The 19,646-nt window shown below is 34.8% G+C and overlaps 1 protein-coding gene across 1 annotated transcript in view; it reads left to right on the top strand.

Moving 5' to 3' along the window:
• Positions 1 to 19,646, top strand: part of LOC107040882 (serine/threonine-protein kinase 17B-like) — a 96,017-nt gene that overhangs the window by 69,124 nt on the left and 7,247 nt on the right. Inside the window, exon 4 of the mRNA XM_015261154.1 lies at positions 17,252 to 17,378. Coding sequence (XP_015116640.1) covers positions 17,252 to 17,378 — 127 coding nt within the window. The remainder of the gene's footprint in view (positions 1 to 17,251; positions 17,379 to 19,646) is intronic.

The raw sequence follows: 19,646 nt of genomic DNA, 5'->3' as shown, positions 1-19,646 counted from the left end.
TCTGTCACACTCAAGTACATACATTGTCGATAATTAAGCCTCATAATTATTATTTTTTCCATTAATGTCTGGTTTAGTGATACTTTTTACGTATGTATGATGAATTTATGGGGAATTCCAGTCTACCACGTGGTCATCTTTATGTACACTACAAATTGTTGAAGAGAATTTCAGGTATTTCGCTGAGATTTTCAGCAAGTGGTGGTTTCACTGGAATTTCAGGATGCCTCTTCATTGGAAAATTACGATGAGAGAATTTAGGTAGAATGTAGATTGTGAGACGTATCTGTAAGAGTTGCATGCGAAATTGACAAAGTGAGAGTCACCGATGAAACGTGATATAACAGCCGGAAATGAGTTTGAGAGCGAAGAGCATAATCGCGGACTTTTCATTTTTCAAACATGTTGTTTTATGAATGTGAACTGTCAATGAAGAATTGGAATTTGATGGATAGTTTTATTTTTAGAAGAGTGACATTTAGTGCGGTAGGGGGCCAAGACTCATAAATTACGCAATTTAGAAGCATTACGAAATTTAGAATTTTTATACTTGAATTTTCCGTATTTTTGTTGCATAATTGAACTCAAATTAATAGTTTCCATTTGTTTTCGCATGCAATTGTCGATATGTATAATTTTTCGAAATTAATATATTAATAAATGTGGAAAAAACTTGAATTTCGTGAATATTTGATTAGTAATTTTCAGAAGAGTGATATTAAATTCGATTGAGGAAAAGAACGTGAAATTTCAGGATTCTCTGAAAATTTCTCAACAATTTCTCAACTTACTTAAATTACACTAAATTTTCGAGTAATTGAACATTTTTATTAATTTTCATGGACTAATTGAGCTGAAATTTACAATTTCCACACATTTGTTGATAAATTTTGAAATATTGAGCTGCGCATCTACAAAATTCTCACAACCTCGTTTGTCACCTCTCGATAAATCCCAGATGAAAGGATACGATACAGCCACGTTAAATGGGAACACGGAAAAGATTTACAAATTAGCACTACCATTTCAATTTTTAATCTTGCTCTACAAATCGTCACGCGATCATCGCAAACTATTCACAAAGGGACGGGCCATTCACTGTTTTGCCGCATGCGGCACAAACACGATACACCACCCGGGACGAGATAGAAAGCTGCATTTTACTGTGTGCATGCATTTACTTTAGGAAGTAACGTTTGGAGCCTTTCCGTTTTTGCAATGTGTGCATGTGTAACCGAGACGGCCTGTGCACGAAAACACGCCAAGGAGGCGGGAGTTTCAAATATAGCCGCCGACAATTAGCGAATTCCAAGCGTCAGATAACCTAGGCACACGTCTACTCCCGTCTCTCGCCTACCTCTCGCTGTTTCAGAAGAAAAATCCCTTGAGTAAATGTACTATGGGCAAACCTACACGAATTTGATGAACTTCACATATTTTCATTTCGTTAATAATTTTTTTAGCAATGGTGTAACTACAGTTTTGCTGTTTTAGCAAAATTATATTTACACTGTTGAAAACGAATTGAAGTTTTATGGAGAGTTTTGGAGTAATTTCAAATTTTGAGCAGCAGGAAGACAAAAATTTCCCATCATAATTGTATTTTCAATAAATTATAAATATTTAGTACCAAACTACGTTAAATTTTCCTGATTCCTATTATTTTTCGTGGCATAACTGAACCAAAAATTAGTTTCTATCGATTTTTTCCATCAAATTGAGAACTTTCAATGAGAAAATTCCTTAAAATTTCCATTGAAATTCTAGCGGGAAATTTTTCAATAGTTTACAGTGTAAGAAATTTTGGTGACTAAAAGGGAAAAATCATCCAAATTGAAAATTTATCTTTATCGCGATAAAGGAATGTCTTCATCTCATGTGGTAGGTAAATTCCGGCTAAATAAAGCATCAACTTTTGGCTAATGAACTTAAGTGGTTTTCTATTTATAAATAAAATTTGGTGTGTAAATTCCCCCAAATTCAAAATTATCTCGGTTTGAATAAATGGAATTGAGCAGGAGAACCACGTCGTTCATGAATACTATGTTGTAATTGGGACTGATTGACAGTAGCGTCTGGCCAGTGATACAGAAACACAAGTTGAGAGGAAGGTTTGCTTGTTGCACCTGTTTATTAACGAGATACAAATGATGAAATTATTCATGGTACAACTAATTTGCAGTGTACCGTAGGGCATTGCCAGCGCAATTACGGTAATCGATCATTTGGTGTGGAGTGTTCAACAGCTGAATATTAGAAGTGTCGAAATGTCAAATATTTTCACGCCGTGCCAAGCACTCATTTATGCAAGTGGCAATTTGCAGGTAGTAATATAGTTATTTTCACTGAAAATGAGCTTGTGAATTTGCACTTGGGGTGATAATTGTAAACGCTTTTTTGTAATATTGCTTATTTATAGATTATGACAGATACATCTTCACTCTGCTGTATGTACTGAAGCAATTCCAGAGATGTTCATTCATTTCCTTGATATTTATTGACATGAAAAGATTCAATTCATTGACGTAAACTTCAATATAATGGCAATTCAGTCCCTATAGTTGGACTAGAATAAAGTGAAGTTCTTTAAGCTCCATCACACTGTTAGAAAAAAATTAAAATAGACAATTGGCCAGTAATTTTCAGGAGAGTGACATTGAATTCGATTTAGGGAGAAAAATTATGGAATTTGATTAAATGTCCAATAAAAACATGAATATTCAGCACCAAATGACACTCAATTTGCAATTAAGTGAAAATTAAAGAATATGTTTATCTGAACTTTCCTGATTTCTACTAATTGTCATGGAATAATTGAACTGAAATTCAAAATTCTCATTGAGTTTTCTATGAAATTTTGGATTTTCAATGATCAAATTTCATGAAATTTCAGTGGAACTGTAAAATAATAAAAATTTCCAAAAAGTACACCGATGTAGGGTATTACTAGCGCAATTACGGCAATCGATGGTTTCGTAGCCTCCAACAGCTGAATATCAGACGTGTCTAAATGTCAAATAGTTTCACGCCGTGTGCAATTCTTATTTATGCAAGTGGCAGTCTTCAGGTATTCATATACTCAATTCCTCACAAAATTATCTCGTGAATTTACACTCGAGGTGATAATTGTTGATTTTATTCGGTGATATCACTTGCCCATAAATTATGACAGATATCTCCTCTGTGTATTCAGGAAATTCCAGAGATGTTTATTCATATTCTCGGTGTTCATTGACTGCGCTGAGAGAAAAATGTCCTAATGTGTAGACCATATTTACTTGAGAGAAGTAAATCAGCAGTTAATTCGAATAAATTCTCATTTATCTCTATAGTTGCGCGTTACATTATGAGTATATTGGATATCAGAACATTAGAAGTGCATACAAAAATAATGAAAACAAGGAATACTCGAAGACACAATTACCTTTCGCATAATAAAATTTGCCACGATTTTCTAGTCCTTTTTGACGTGGATACGTCTATGGTTTCGATATGGGGGGGTCATTTTGGCCATTCTATTGGCATTCTAGAAAATTTTAGACATTTCGAGGCAATTCGAGAAGTTTCTTAAAATTTCGTAAAAATTCAAGGAGTTTCTAGGAAATTCGAGAAAGAAGGAAAGACCGTGGACGTATCTACGTACAATTACACACTGAGAGAACACTGAATATGATTCTTCTGACTATATTCCATCACCATAGAATTATAGTCAAAAAGTCCTTAACAATTTTGCATGGGTTACGGTAACTATGGCCGGAGAAGTGATTACTACAATGAAATGTAGTCATTGCAACTATTTTATAGTTCTACTTACGATAGATTTGTCGTGGTTACTCTGAACTTTGGTTAGTTTAACTGCATTTTGATTTGCAAAAATTACGCTTGTGAAGTTACTATAATGTTATGTGCCGCATACAAAAAAAAAATCGTATCGTTCACCAAAATTGACTCAACTATTTTCTTACTGTAAATCGAATTTCAGATTTTTCTCTCAGTGCAGCTGTATCGAAGATACAGCCGCGTGCAATTTTTTTATTCAACTTTTCTCTCCGTGTATAATTAAGTTTCTTGTATTAATTAAACTGTAGAATAAAGGTGACTCCCACCCTGATCACGTCCATAATCGAGTTTCCAGTTCGCGTGTCACGGCCCCGAATCACGATATTTCAGTTTGACTTAACACGCGACCTTACGAAATCACCTGGCAAAGGTGTTAAAGTCATACCCCATCGCGATGTAATGTCAATTACACGCGATGCTTTTCTGACCCAAATATAGCAACAACGAGACTTCATGAATGGGTGAAAAAACTCCACTGCATTCACTGGCATCACTCCAAAAGATGGCTTTTCGCGGCGCCTCATGTTTTCGTCTCGACGCTGCAGCACCGAGGGTGCATTGAACGTAAAATTAATTGATTAATAAATGGTTATTATCAGCTTGTAGACATCGAATTGCCGGAGACCAACCACGTTGCAATACCACTGCACCCTGCATTCTATTTATTTCTAGTCGTGGAATGTCACGGCAGTTTCAAAAATAGAAAAACGTGATAATGTGTGTGTGAGAGAGTTCATCGGCGCCAAGCCAGCGCCCTCTTTTCAAACATAGGTTGTTAATTCTATCGGTAGTCACTCCATACACTGAGGAAAACAATGTACAATATCCGTTTATATTTTTTGGGAATTTATGGATGATATTTTGGGATTCGTGATTGTGAAATTGAATTGAAATTATGTATTTCTGAAATTTAGTGATTTTGCCACTGATTTTTTTTTGACATTTTCACTAATTTTCAGGGAAACGTCACTAATTTTGAAGGCCCCATCTCAAATTTTCACGTTATTCTCATCGAATTTCAATCGTCCGAATCAATAATTGGTAATAGATCCCTGAAAATCAATTACATATTTCTGGAAATCAAAATGTCTTTTCTCAATTTTCAATTCCTTTAAATTTTCAATTGAAAAACATCAACATTTACTAACAAATGCACTGAATTTTAGTGATTTCTGGTGATTTCCATGCAACAATTGAACTGAAACCGATACTTTCCACCGATATTCCCATCAAGTTGTGAATTTCCAATGACAAAATTTCAGTAGAAGTGTCACATTTACAAAACTTACCAGAAGTTTACCGGAAATTTCGGTTAGACATTCTAGACATGTGTCAGTCATTTTTATTCTCAGATGCAGGAAAATAATTCATTGGAATCACCTTCATTCAAATAAGATTTTAGAAACAAGAATTTTCAATCATTTCCTGTGAACACGGTTACAAAAAAATGAACGGTTATGAACAGGAGCAGCAAAAAGACGAGAATTCCCCAATTTACTTCCATTTTCAATTAAAACATCAATATTTGGTACCAAATTCCGCTGAATTTTCAAATAATTGAGAAGTCAAGAATGCATTTACTTAAATTTTACCGATTTATATTGATCTTCATGGAAGAGTTGACCCAAAGTTCTGAATTTTCAATGGGAAATTTTTTTGAAATTGTTATGTAAATAATGTACCGAAAATTTCAGCCAAAAATGTGCAAGAATCAAATTTCCTTCTCCAGAGAATCAATTTTTCGATCAATTATAATCCGCGTCAGGGAACTTTTATTATATTTTTCCCTCCATTCGTCAATTCATTACCCTGACACTTCCAATCTGCCAAACAATTATTAACGGCTCGAGAATAACACTGAATATAGCGTTTAAATCCCTTATCACACACATTGCTCCCAGATTTTCTTAATAAAGAGAATTTCCGCGTGACACATTGAGCCAACAGCCGTCCATTTTCATTTCTCGTGTCTCGCAAACTGCTACCGGGCCGCTTCATTGTTCGAGCACGACAGTGCCACTACAGAGAGCTCACGACACTGTAGGTTCACTCTGGTTCTTGCACACTGTTAAGCTGCACTAACGAGGACTCTCAACTTTTGCTAACTGCCGGGGAACATTGTCAATGAACATTCATCTTCATCGAGTTGGGGTGCACCTGGACGTGGGGTTACGTAACCGCTGGGATTGGTAGTCATTAAATATGTCAATTAATGATATAACCATGAAGATTCAATCAAGAGAGTTGTTCTTGTTTGAGGATTTAACGAGATTCAACATTTTTAATTTTGTCATTTCATAAACAATTAAATTTCACCCAGAGTCAATAATAAATAAGAACGATGCTCCCCAATTAGTTACATTTTTTTCTCTATTTTCAATCGGTAGGAATAATCTTGCAAATTCGAGCAAAATGCGTAAAATAATTGAAGAACTGGCGATTTTTCAAAATCCATTCGTTCATTGTGAATAATTTCTAAATAATAAAATTCAGTTTCACGTAAACAAGAAATGTTTACGAAAATTTAAACAATGTCTATTATGTATTTATCACAAGGAAATGTTTTGAAAGAAGTTATTTTTATAGAATGGAAATTTGAGACTTTTATTAATCAATTCAATTGACACATTTAATTATTTAAAATTTCGCACTTCATCATGTGAAATTTGTAAAATGTACTTTGACATTTTTAAAATACAGCTAAAAACCTTTGATTGGATCAATTTAGTTCTGTGAATATCAACAGAAATGAAAAGGCAAAACGTGTCATGTTTTTTTAGTATTCTCATATAAATTTCACGAGAATCGAATTAAAAATTCCCAGTTCAAAGCACGAAATTCATCACTGAATGGTGTTATGTACATTCCACGTCGTTCATTACATTCAGAAGAGTATACTCGAGTTCAGGCTTGGCATATATAGCCATGGGAGGCACACAAAGGCCAAATGCATACGCAGAAGGTTCTCTCACTCCTCCCCCATCCAGACATTTGTGTGTATCTCTCCCCCTGTTCTCGGCCTCAACGCCGGAAGTTCCAATGAGACTGTGTATTCGACGAGCGTCGGGAGATTCCCCGTAAAATGCTTGGGAACACGAGGTCCAAAAATGTGTGCACTGTTCAAATAATCCTAGCGGCCATCTTATCAGTTGGAAAAAAATGGAAAAATTGAGGAACAGTTGGCTAGTCTTTTTCCGGAGCCATATGGAATTGGATTGGGAGAAATAATTTTACATTGAAAATTTGATAAAATTCAAAATTTTTGAGCAGTGGGAAATTGAAAATTCTTCAATTTACTTGAATTTTCAATTAATTCAAAATTGAAGGAGAAAGTTAGGGAAATTTTCCTGTTTTTTATCAATTTTCAGGGAATAATTGAACTCAATTTTACAGTTTTCATTCATTTTTCCATAAAATTTGAACTTTCACTACTGAAATTCCTTGAAATTTTAGTGAAACTCTAATGTCATACGAATTTCAAAAAAGTGTACCGGAAACTTCACCGTATCCATTGATTTTGAATTTTGAATGATAACATCTCTTGAAAATTCTCTAAAACTGTCACTTAATGAAAATTTGCAGCGTCCTTTGCTTTTTCTATGAACCTTGGACTTTCAATACCGAAAGTCTCTAAACTTTTACTGAAATTCTATTGTCGTAAAAATGTGGAAAAAGTGTACCGGAAATTCCCGTAAAAAATTTTGAACAATTTGGTAAAAAATAATTGAACTAGTCACCGTTTCCATAGATTTTGAATTTTCAATGATAAAATCTCTTATTGAAATTTCACTAAAAATTTGCAGTGTCCGTAGATTTTCCCATAAAATTTGAACTTTCATACCGAAATTGCCTAAAATTCTAGTAGAACTCTAACATCATAAAAAAGTTAAAAAAGTGTGCCGGAAATTCCAGCCAAAAATCTTGAACAATGTCGAGCAAAACAGTTTGTATCGGGGTCGCAGTTGTGCCACACAGCTCAGGAAAGCGTAACGAAAAACCCGACAATCTTCGAGCCCACTTAATACAAGATGACCCCGTCCGCGGAAAGATCTCACTCACCATGTACTCCACTATTTTTCGGTTTTATCAAGAGCCGCTGTCAATTAACCATTAAAAAAATCCACCTTAAAATACCGATCTCCCCTGTGAAAATAATTTTGCACTTTCCCTCGCGGCTGTTTCATTCAGGATTAAGTTTTCATCGGTTTAACGCTTTATCGTAAGTAATGACCGAGCATGTTAAATTATTGCAGTGTGGAATATACATGCAATTGAAATGTTTCAACTCCTTGGAAAAACAAAAACCGAGATATTTCGCGAGGGCACTGCTGTGGCGATTGGAAAGTAACCGATGTCGTTTTTTTTCTTTAATCCAATATTTTCGTTTCTTCTCTTTGTTCGTTTCACCTTCGCTCTTTTCCCAAGAGAGGGCTCACAACAACACGATCGTATAATGTGTGTACATGGGTTATATTCACCGCATGAACAAAGTAATAGATTACGGAATTGGTTCGAAATGCCTTTCTGCACGAGTAATATCGATAAATAAATGAATGTCCTGCGGTTTTGTCGGCATTAACATTTTGCTTTTTTTTTCGCAGTCAATTCCTACCATCTTGAATCATTCCAGCCGTGGTTTTCACTTTTCAGAGTGTTGAGTACACCCGGCAAAAACGATTTCATATAAAACATTGAGGGTTTATTCCCATGGGCGATCGTGATCTCGTTCACAACGTAATTCATCTCTCGGTATTGCGGCATAGAGGGCATTCTTTAGTCATAGCGTTTTTACTTGTATTGTTTTTATTCTATTACATGGGGCACCAAACCCATTGTGATTTTGTTACAAGGACAGCTTCAGGGTTATTCGCTAACTTTCTCGGGGTTATGGATGAGAAATAGACAGGGATAGGGGGGATCACTTCGGTGTGGGCTCGAGAACCATTTGGAGATGTGGAATTTGTAGAAACTGAGGACATTCATTGCAATGATTTTTTAATGATGATGAACGCACACTGTTGAGGACTGGTTTTGTTGGCATTTCGAAGAATGAATAGAAAATTTTTGGTAATTATTAATTTATGTGAAATTTCCAAGTTTTGGAATCTTATAACCACTGAAATTTCAAGGAATTTTGTCATTGAAAATTCATAATTTCAGTTTGATTATTTCGGGAAAATGAATGAAAAATCAAAGAAATCTCTTCTTAAATTCCAGATTCCTTTGAATTTTCGAGGAATTCCTTCACAAATTCCGGGAATTCAAAGAATTTTAAAGGAATTGTCGGAAAATTCAAGGGAATTTGGTAGGGAATATTCATTTTCGCTACAAAATGAAAGTTTATTTGAATTTTCAGAGAAACTTGAATTTCCATTGACCTTTTCCCCTTAAGGGGTAACAGAATGCCGCTAATTTCAACGTCCTTTTTCAGGGAATTCAGAAAATTTTTTTTAACAGTGTATGACTCTTCGAGTCAATTCAAATAGTTTCAAATTATCACTGAAACATTGATGATCGGTCAACCCAACCAATTAAATTCTGATCATTTTGAATTTCCAAAATGAACAATTCCATGAACGATTTGATCTCCAATTAAATTCTGATTCACAACATTAAAAATTTAACTCCAACTGTTGCTAACATTTCAAAAAAATTCAAACACTTTAAACTTCAATTTTGTCAATAAGTTTGAAAATCAAAACTGTTAATATGATGACTAATACAACGAATAACAATTCTTCTTGAACAATTTCATCCAAAATTGAATTAAAATTCACAAAATAAAAAATTCAAATCCAACTATTATGTAAATCTAAAAAAAAAATGATTTTATAATTTTCAAGCGTTTCAATGAAATCGTAAATTCAAGCTGTTATTAAAATATCGATCCTCCCTCCACCTGAAAACCTCAATTTAAATGAAACGCCAACCGTTATTTAAATTCCGAAAAAAATTCCTAACAGTGCACATTATTTCTGCAATGATTTCACGATGTATGTGCATCGTAATCGAATAAACAAAGAAACAAAGTGGCGTTGCCCCATTGTCTCGGCAAGGCCGATCACTCGACCTTGCTCCAAGGCAAACACAAAGTGAAATGAAACATCTTGAATTTTTGTACGTTCCTGTTTTTACTCATTCAATGATGATATAAGGTGAAATTATATCTGATTGTTCTGGAAAATATTTTTCAATTTTTCTCATTTATAAATTCCTCAGCATTCTCAGCCTTGCAATCTCGTCTGACTTCTTACCCGAGTAAAATCCAATCATCACGGCAGGATGACGGGCAAACATCACGGAGCTGGCTACCCCACAATGATATTTTCCACCCAACGTGCAAACTACTATTTCTCGCTCACGTGATCAACCGCCACCACCTTGGCTGAGGCTGTCTCCTTTTATTTCATTTTAGTGGAATTGTTTTTGTCCCCACGGACGCTACGCTCTAATGCGCCCGAGTACTGCGTTTCATTTACTTATGTACGCTGTCTACCACCTGTTCCTCGGCCAGGTTCATGCGAGGGTTCACCTGCGTGTTGAGATGTTTTTTAGTATATTTTTTTATGAGGGGAACGACAATATTGCTGGGTTTTTTCAGATAAATGTACGTTGAGGTCTGTATCGCCTGCATATCTGGTTACGGTTGTGTGCTCTGATTATTCAGGAGGGGTTTGCAGGTCGTCAAGAGCTCAGTTAAAAGTCTCTCTCGTGTTTCAACATTTTTTGTGTTTTGCTGAAGTGACTTCTTGGGGAGAAAATTTGTGAATATACTTGCAGAGTTTTTTGCGGTGGTATTTTATTATTTGTGAATCGTATTCATACGTCTTCGTTTTACATTTTGACGTACGTTTTCGTATTTTTTATAACTGCGGGACAACGATGAGTTTTTATGAAAGAGGGGAATGTTGATTTTTCAGTTTTTTAGTAATCGTATAGCGTATGGGCTTGTGCGGAATTTTTATCTAAATTCTAGTAGAACATACGGGTCACTCTGCGCTGTTAGAATTTTTTGGCTGAAATTTCCAGTGTATTCTTTGGTCATTTTTGTTCCATTACAGTTCCACAGGCTTTTCAAGGCATTTTGTCAGTGATAATCTAAAACTTTATGAAAAATTCAGTGGGAACTCTAAATTTCCGTCCAATTATGCCGTGAAAATTGATAGAAATCAGAAAAATTCCGGGAAATATATTCGTGATTTTTCAATTAATTGAGGATTCAGCTTAATTTGGTACTGAATATTCATGTTTTGATTGAAAATTCAACTTGCCAAATTCTCGTCTTTAGCTGCTAAAAAAATTAGAATTGCATTGATTTTTCAGTAAAATATGAAGTTTCGTGATTTCTTAAACTCTGAATAGGATTCAAAGTCACTCTACTGGGAATATCCCTGAAATTCCAATTTTTTCTCAACATTGAAGTAAGAACTACAATATTTTTGAATCTTTGAGTTGAAAATTTGAATTTCTCGTAGACTCATTTCATTACTTCTTGCAATTTTGACAAGACTTCTTTAAAATTCAGAGAAAGATTTACCAGATTTCCCTCTTTCCCCCATTTTTTCCTCAATATTCAGTGACCCTCAGAATTTTTGCAAATGTCTATTGTATAGCCTCAAAATTTCCGGTTCGTCCCTAAATATTCAGTGACCCTCAGAATTTTTGCAGATATCCCTTCGCAAAAGGAGACCTCAGCAAATATTTAGCATGAGCAATTGAGCGTCTGAAGTTACACAGAGGTACACCCACACAGGAGAGAGGATCGATGATAATGGTTGTTAAGACGGATAGTGGTTGTTTGACGTGTGTCAATGCTAACCAGAGATTACATGGTTTTTCACTCTACCCAACATATCACGAATTCCCGCACTATTCCAGTGTATACCACCTCAAACCGATAATCGATAATTCCCCGTGATGTATTTATGATTCGATAAGATGAATCGTCCGTTCAGACGCGGCTGTTTTTTTCTCCCCTCATTATTTATTTGATATCTCATAATTTTATTTATCCTCAATAAATGATGACAAAACACTCGCTCGTGGGAAAAAGATAGCACCTAACGAATACCTTGAAATTCCAGTGTATGTAATATACAACCCGTGTACAATAAATATACATAATGCGTATGCAGGATGCTGAGTAACCTCGGGGTGGAGAGAACAATTTTTCCAACGAGTTACACTACGAATGTACATCTGAAGTTGTTGCACAGTAACTCTTAATTTTCCATAAGTAGGCTTCACTCCCTGTGCAATTCACTGGTTACGTTTAAGGTGTAGAACATCACCCTTTGAGCTGCTGCAAGCCTTAGAGAAAATAGCTGGGGAATTACTTCCATTATTGCGCATGTAAATTTTTATAATGATCATTTATTTATGAAGATTAATTGTTTGCGGTGGGTATGCTGTACGCAAAACATCCGGTAATCAAGTGATTTTCATGCGGATGATGCATTCGAAAAAATCATTTCCAAAGTTTTTTTTTGTTTTGCGTACAATTTTGGAGGTGAAGGGAACATTTATTATTCTGTGAACAATTTTGCGTGAAGGTTTAATATTCTAGGAGAGAAATAAGTTCATTTGTTCGTAATTTTCGGGGAAGCGGTGAGAAATGAAATACTTTACTTATCATGATGCGAATTACACTGAACTATGAATCCGATTTAGGGGAAAAAAGATTATGAAATTTCAGGTTTTAGGTAGAATTCAAGGAAATTTACGAGTTTTCAGTAGCAGTGAGACGGAAATTTCCCAACTTGATTGAATTTTCAATGGAACATGAATATTTAGAAACAAAATGACATGAATTTTCCTCATTTTACCGAATTTTCACGAAATAATTGACCTGAAAAATCAAGTATTTGATGATTTTCACATCATTTTAAACAAAAAATCAATGGAATATTAGAATTTTTAATTTTTAACATTTCCTGAATCTTCCACTCCGCTGCAGAACATCAAATACTACATCTCTATTGGTTGACATTCAGATGGGGGCATAATCAATCAAAACATGAATATTTGGAGCAGAATTACTCTAAATATTCAATAAATGAAAACTTAAAAAATGTATTTAATGGAATTTTCCGGATTTCTATGAATTTTTAGAGAATAAGTAAACTAAAATTTCCAGTTTCCGTTGATTTTCTCACTCAATTCTCATTTTTCAATGACGAATTTCTGAGAAATACTGTAACATTTCACTTCGATAAAAATTTCCAAAAAGTGTAGCAGGAATTTCATTCAAAATATTTCAACAATACTTAAATTTCATGAAATGGATAATAGAGCATATTATTGTACTCGGATTCCAAAGATTCTCGATTGGAAAATCCAGGGAGAAATTTCCAACATCAGTAAAAGCCACAACAATAAAAAAATGCACACGCATTGTCGGTGGATCGTTAAGGACTCGTGTCAGCGATTTGGCGCAGTCTTAACGTTAACAAAACCCACCGAGATACGAGTACGACGTGATCCGGCTGCCGCATGAGCCGGCAAACTGTACTAATAGGGAGATTCAAAGATACCGTGTCTCGGTATATCGTATCTTCTACCGGAATACGAATGAACTCGATAAGTGGATAGGTGGTGGCTGCTACTCAACCACTCGACTCTGCAGAAAAAAAAAAATTAAAAAAAAGGTACAGGACCATCTACCGTTTGAGGTCAATGTGCAGGGTCAACTTTAAGGACTTCCACATGCTGCCACAGGCAATTTTTTGATTATTTATGCAGCATCTCAGTGCTCCTTAAAATTCAACTGATGACGCTTAATCCATTAATCACAACTGGATGCATTGCTTACAATGATCTCAGATCTAATTTCTTCCCGAAATTTACAATCTCGCCGCAAGATTTTTCGCGTTTTGAAAACTTCTTAATTCGTGGTAATTTTCAAGACACAAAAATCTTCTGCAATTTCCTTGTCAAATGCTTTAACGAAAAACACAATTCTGACATTTAGCTCACTCAGTGCCTCTTGCAAATAACTATACATTTTATATAGCCAATGTAAATATTCTGAATAGTTCCTTAAGCAAACGAAGGTATAGATTATGGTAATTTAACGGCAAATTAAAGTTTTTACTGTAATTACTCTTCCCAAGCATTAGGATCTTGTATCCTTAGGCATTAATTAATACTAATAATAATAATAATAATAATAATCAGAAAACCTCTAGTGTTTTAAAGAAAATTCAAGCAATATCATTGGGGATTTCACTTCTGATTTTATTCGAAAGTTATTTCAATCCTCTTATATTTATTGAATTACCTAGTATTTAACACCATCGACTCCCACAATTCCCTTTAATTCTCGGCATTCATGCCGCTGAGAGCCTAGCGGTCAGATCACTCCACCTCTGTCACTCCCCTAAACAACTATTTATGTAACCTGGAGTGAATAAAATGAGTCGAATAAATTCATTCAGTTGAAATAAGATTGATCGACCCCCATAAGAGTCTGGCTTCAATAGCCCTCAATGAGAGATCATTGACCTTTTCCTCAAACAAAATATAAATTTGAATTCATTCACATTCAACAGGTGCCTCAGATCTCCAGAATTTAAAAACCCCGCAGTCCCACGAGAGAAGTCTCACAAGGTTTTCATGATAAACAACTGATCGCTCTGTTATAGAATGAGAATTACACGTTTGTTTCACGCCCCAGTGATCCCAGATACCTAAACACGAATAGCCTATTCGTCTACACGAATGTACTCTGTACAAACGTTTTCATGCATTCTGCTTAATCGCGCTGTTATTTTTTAAAATTAATCATTCATCGGGTATTGATACGTTGTGCGGTGATCCCATGTAGAAGTTACTTAGCAGATCGTGTGTCCTGAACACGTTATACGAATGCTGAGAGACACCCATGTGCGTTTAATACACCCGATGGCTTCCACTTTCGCGATTAAGACCGTAACTCGTAGGGTTACGTACGCGCGGACACGGCGTTCGACTTCTCTCGAAAGTTCATTTCCTTTCGGAGTTGCAATGCGTATAGAATTCCTTTTTTATGCACCTCTCGATATACCCCGGGGGAGGGGGGGGGAGGGGGGCACTCACTGCCTGAGAGACATGATCGGACGTTTGGCAGATATCAAACACAATCCGGATACTTGGTTCTGCTTCCGTGTGCACATGAGGAAAATTTTTCAGGAGTTGATTGACACGGAAATATTACTGTTTCGATTGTAATGAGTTCTCGGGATATTCTCAACTTCCGGGGAGAGTTCATGGAGATTAATTGTAATCAAAATTTTCCGGTAAAATCGGTAACAATTATTGATTAAATGTTGTGAATACTGGCTGAAATTTTTGGCTGCCATTTCCGGTGTAGTTCTTGGAAATTAGCACATTGTAGTTCTACTGGGATTTCGGGGAATTTTGTCATTGGTCATTCACAATTTTCGGGAAAAATCAATGGAAACTGAATTTTCATTCAATGATTTCAGGAAAATGGATATAAATCATGATAAAGGTGATATTCTTGAGTTTTTAATTCACTGAGGTGTAAGTTGGGAAATATTTGTCTTCCTGAGAATTTCATGGAATTTTTAGTTAAATCTGAAATTAATATTCTTTTCTCACAGTAAAAATTGCTCTTTGTTATCGATAACTTTTAAGAACACCGGAAAATTGGAAAAATTACGAATGTTTGTATTGTTGTATTGTATTATTAATTATTGCTATTGCTGTTACTCATTTTTGCCCTCTCTCTTCATTTTCAATTTATTTATAATAATAATAATAGTTTATGCAGAAGCACCAACAGAAGAAAAATTTAGTTTTTCAACTGAGAGACAGTTTTTCCTTTCAATTAAACAAGTCCTTGAAATTTCAGTGGAACCGTAACTTGATGAAAATTTCCACAAAGTGTATTGAAAATTTCGCAAAATCATTCACAGTGTACCTCAACATATTCAAATATCACATTTTTAAATTCCTTACACTGAGGTATGTTCGTACCATGTTTATATTTCGTGGTGGCGACCGGTTGGCGGGCGACTGCGAATAACATAAACAAATTATGGAGTAAAGAACGAAGTAAATATGAGTCATAAGTAGAAATTCGGAGGTAGAGTAAAAATCGAAATGCAAATTATCGAAATTGAATTCAATCCACAGGAAAATTCTGGAAGCCAATGCAATATTTTTCAATCTTGATTTGAGAAAGATTTTCTAAATTTGTGAAACATTGTTATCAATTCCACTGATTTTTCTTCATGCGTAATCTCAATATTAATAGAATGCTGAAAATGATTTTCCCTAATTTTTCTGTACTAGTTGAAATGGAAGATCTGAGTTTTCAATGACGAGATTTCCTGACATTTCAGATCAATAATCCTAACCATAAATATGAGGAGTACTGACAATTTTCTAAAAAATCGTTTCCGAAAAAAAAACGTCTGAAAATATCTCTGATTTTTATTTTATTTTATTCTTCCTCTTTCACGTCTCGCGTGCTTTCACCTCCTCGTTCTCTCGCCGGTGAGAAACTAATATTTTCGTAAGAGATTCCATCCTGTCCGCACCGGGGGAAAACTGCGCTTTCATCGGGGCCGGTGAAACACGATACCGGGCTTTTCAATTCTTTTTTATTTCACATTCTTTTTCTTCTCTCTTTGTTTTTTTTTCTCTCGCTTCTGCTTACGTAAGGACCGAATGAATGAAGCACGATGCACTTCTCCCAGTGGGTAAATGTATTTCGGGGGGAGTAAGACTATTTTCGTGGAATAATAATCCGGAGTTTGTTGTAGACTCGAGATTTATTCAGTTACGTTGAAGATTTTATCTTATTTTTAAAAGAGAGAGAATCCGAAGGTCTAGCTGAGTGTTTGGAGTTTCCGATTTTCATTAAAAATTACTAACGGAGGGAAATGTTTGGAAAATGTAAAATTGATTGAATGTTTATTGCTTCCATGAACAAAATTTTTCGTTTGACTAAGAAACAAAATTTATTTTCTCAAAGAAATCAGTCGAAATTTTTGCAATGGAAATGAAAAAATCCCAGCCAAGTCCCTGAATTTTCTAATATTCGCTGTAAATTATGCGTAAGTAGAGCAATTTGCTTAGAAAATACGAAATCCCCTAGGAATTTTATTAAACGATGGGACAATCTTTTAAACAGATCGATACAATTCTCCATTGTTATAAGAACGACCGATTTATTTATCACCAATTCCATTACGAATCTGCAAAACTGCAAAAAAACTACAAAACTGCAAAAAAACTTCTGTTATCCAGAAGAATTCAGCACAAAAGTTTTATGAAAACCCGGAAATCCCTGTGAAATCTCATTTAAAGTTGTTTTACCTCCGAGAGCATTCCAACAAGACTAGCATAAAATTCACGACTCATGCAATACATCAAAATGATAAATCGTTGTAAATATTTTCAGCCCCAGAATTTGGTTCTAACTGGTGAATTCCCGGACTGCGATGTCAAGCTGTGTGACTTTGGAATCTCCAGATATATAAGTCATGGCGCTGACATCCGTGAAATTTTGGGCACGCCCGATTATGTTGGTAAGACGATTTATCACAGCAATAAACTGCAAAAAATTATTGGTCAAGCATAATGCCGCGAATATTGATGAATATTCCTGTGGGCTAAAGTGCAGAATTCAAATCATAAAGTGAAAGTGATGATAAAAGTGAAATGAATGTCAACAATTTCACACAATTCTTCTCTCACTCAAGTCTCCCTCCTCCACTCCCCATAACTCCACCAACCGGTCTGTTAACTAGCTGAGAAATGAGCCCACAAGACATTATAATAACCATTTCGGTAAAATTATCAAGGGAATAAAATATATATCACTGGTAAAACTACCCACGTGTCGGGCAATACATCACATGAAATTCTTTAATCTCAGTGGTAAAATCCGGTGATGCACTCATGTAGTTATTGCATGTGTGTAGCATGCTTTTGAAGATGGAATATATAACGCACGCGCCTTGTGACATTCAGTGTATAATTTCACGAGTGCCGTGAACGCGTTTATTGCACCACCCGGGCAATTTAATCGCTATCACTTTTCACTGCCATAGGAACTACCAACTTGAGAGACATTTCGAAACCCCTTGTGTGTTCTCAACATACTGAAACGCCCTTTTGTGACTACATGTTTAATGTCTTTCATTCAAGCAGTCAATTACAATAAAATAATAATGATAGTTGGGATGATTTCATTCATTAGTTGAGAGTTTTATGTGATGGATTAATGAACTTTTATCTTAAATTGGAAAAAAGAACACTCATTGGGAAAATTGATCGGCCTTCATGACGCGTATTTATTTTAAACTTCTCTGTTTTTTATAGAAACAGTTTCTTATCCTGAAACTTCCATCTAAGACCCCCCAGAACGTTGAATTTTCAGGAAAGATTCTTTGAATGACTGAAAATTTTCAGAGGGATACGGCCTTTTTTCATGAATAATTCTGAACAACCGTTTTTTGACTATATTTTTAGTGTTTCAATCAAGCACTCAACTCCAATCAAATAATTATGGGAAAGATGATTTAATTTATTAGTTGAGAGTTTTATGTGAAGGATTAATAAACTTTTATCTTAAATTGGAAAAAAGAACACTCATCGGCATTTTGAAAATTGATGGGCCTTTATGACTCGTCTTTATTTTTAACTTCTCTGTTTCTTATAGATTTATTCTTAAACTTCCATCTAAGACCCACCAGAATGTTAAATTTTTAGGAAAGATTCTTTGAATGATTGACAATTTTCAGAGGGATACGGCCTTCTTTCATGAATAATTCTGAACAGCCGTTTTTTGACTATATTTTTAGTGTTTCAATCAAGCACTCAACTCCAATCAAATAATAATTATGGAAAAGATGATTTTATTCATTAGTTGGGAGTTTCATGTGATGGATTAATGAACTTTTATCTTAAATTGAAAAAAAGAACACTCATCGGGAGTTTGAAAATTGATGAGCTCTAATGACTCGTCTTTATTTTAAACTTCTTCTGTTTCTTGGAGAAATCCAGGTTCAGTTCGTCTTTCTGTAGATTTATTCTTAAACTTCCATCTAAGACCCCCCCAGAAAGTCGATTTTTTAAGAAAGAGTCATTGAATGACTGAAAATTTTAAAGGGTTACGGCTTTTTCCTCATGAATAATTTACAAACAATCAATTTTCCGTCTTAAAAATAATTTTCGCGGAAGATGATTCACTTGAATTGACGAATTCCCGAAAATTATGTGAAAAAATCCTAAAAAGCTGTACAAGACACACTTGGGAATATTCTTGAGAACACACGATTATAAATTTTTGATCGATGAAAAAACTAGTAGAAACTGAATTTCAGTTGAAATTTTCACTGAAAATTGAGACAATTTAGATGAGTAGATTCTTGAATGTTAGTTCAATCGTCAATTCAGGTCATCTTGGAATAGAATATTCAAGATTAGTGGAAATTCAAGGAAGTTGTGATACTTCCATCTTATTTATTTTACTTGAAACTGTTTGAGTCCACATGAATTCTACCTAACACTTGAAATTTCATAAGTTTTTTCTTCCTAAAATAAATATAATCCAAAATTGCAATTTCATGGATAATCAACTAGTAATTGTCAAAAGAGAGAGAGAGAGAGCAATCATGAAATTCCAAATTTTTTATTAACCAGAAAACTAGAATTCCCCAATTCATTTGAACTTTCCATCAAAACTTGAATATTCAGTGCCAAATTCCTCTGAATTTCCCAATAAATTCTTCAATTGAAAACTGAAGAATATATTTACCTGAAGTTTCCCAATTACTATTAATTTTCATAGA

The sequence above is a fragment of the Diachasma alloeum genome, unplaced genomic scaffold, assembly GCF_001412515.2.
Source record: "Diachasma alloeum isolate Michigan unplaced genomic scaffold, Dall2.0 Dall_scaffold_00179, whole genome shotgun sequence".
NCBI lineage: Eukaryota > Metazoa > Arthropoda > Insecta > Hymenoptera > Braconidae > Diachasma > Diachasma alloeum.
The sequence above is the reverse complement of the archived record's forward strand: the minus strand, read 5'-3'. Positions and strand labels throughout refer to the sequence as shown.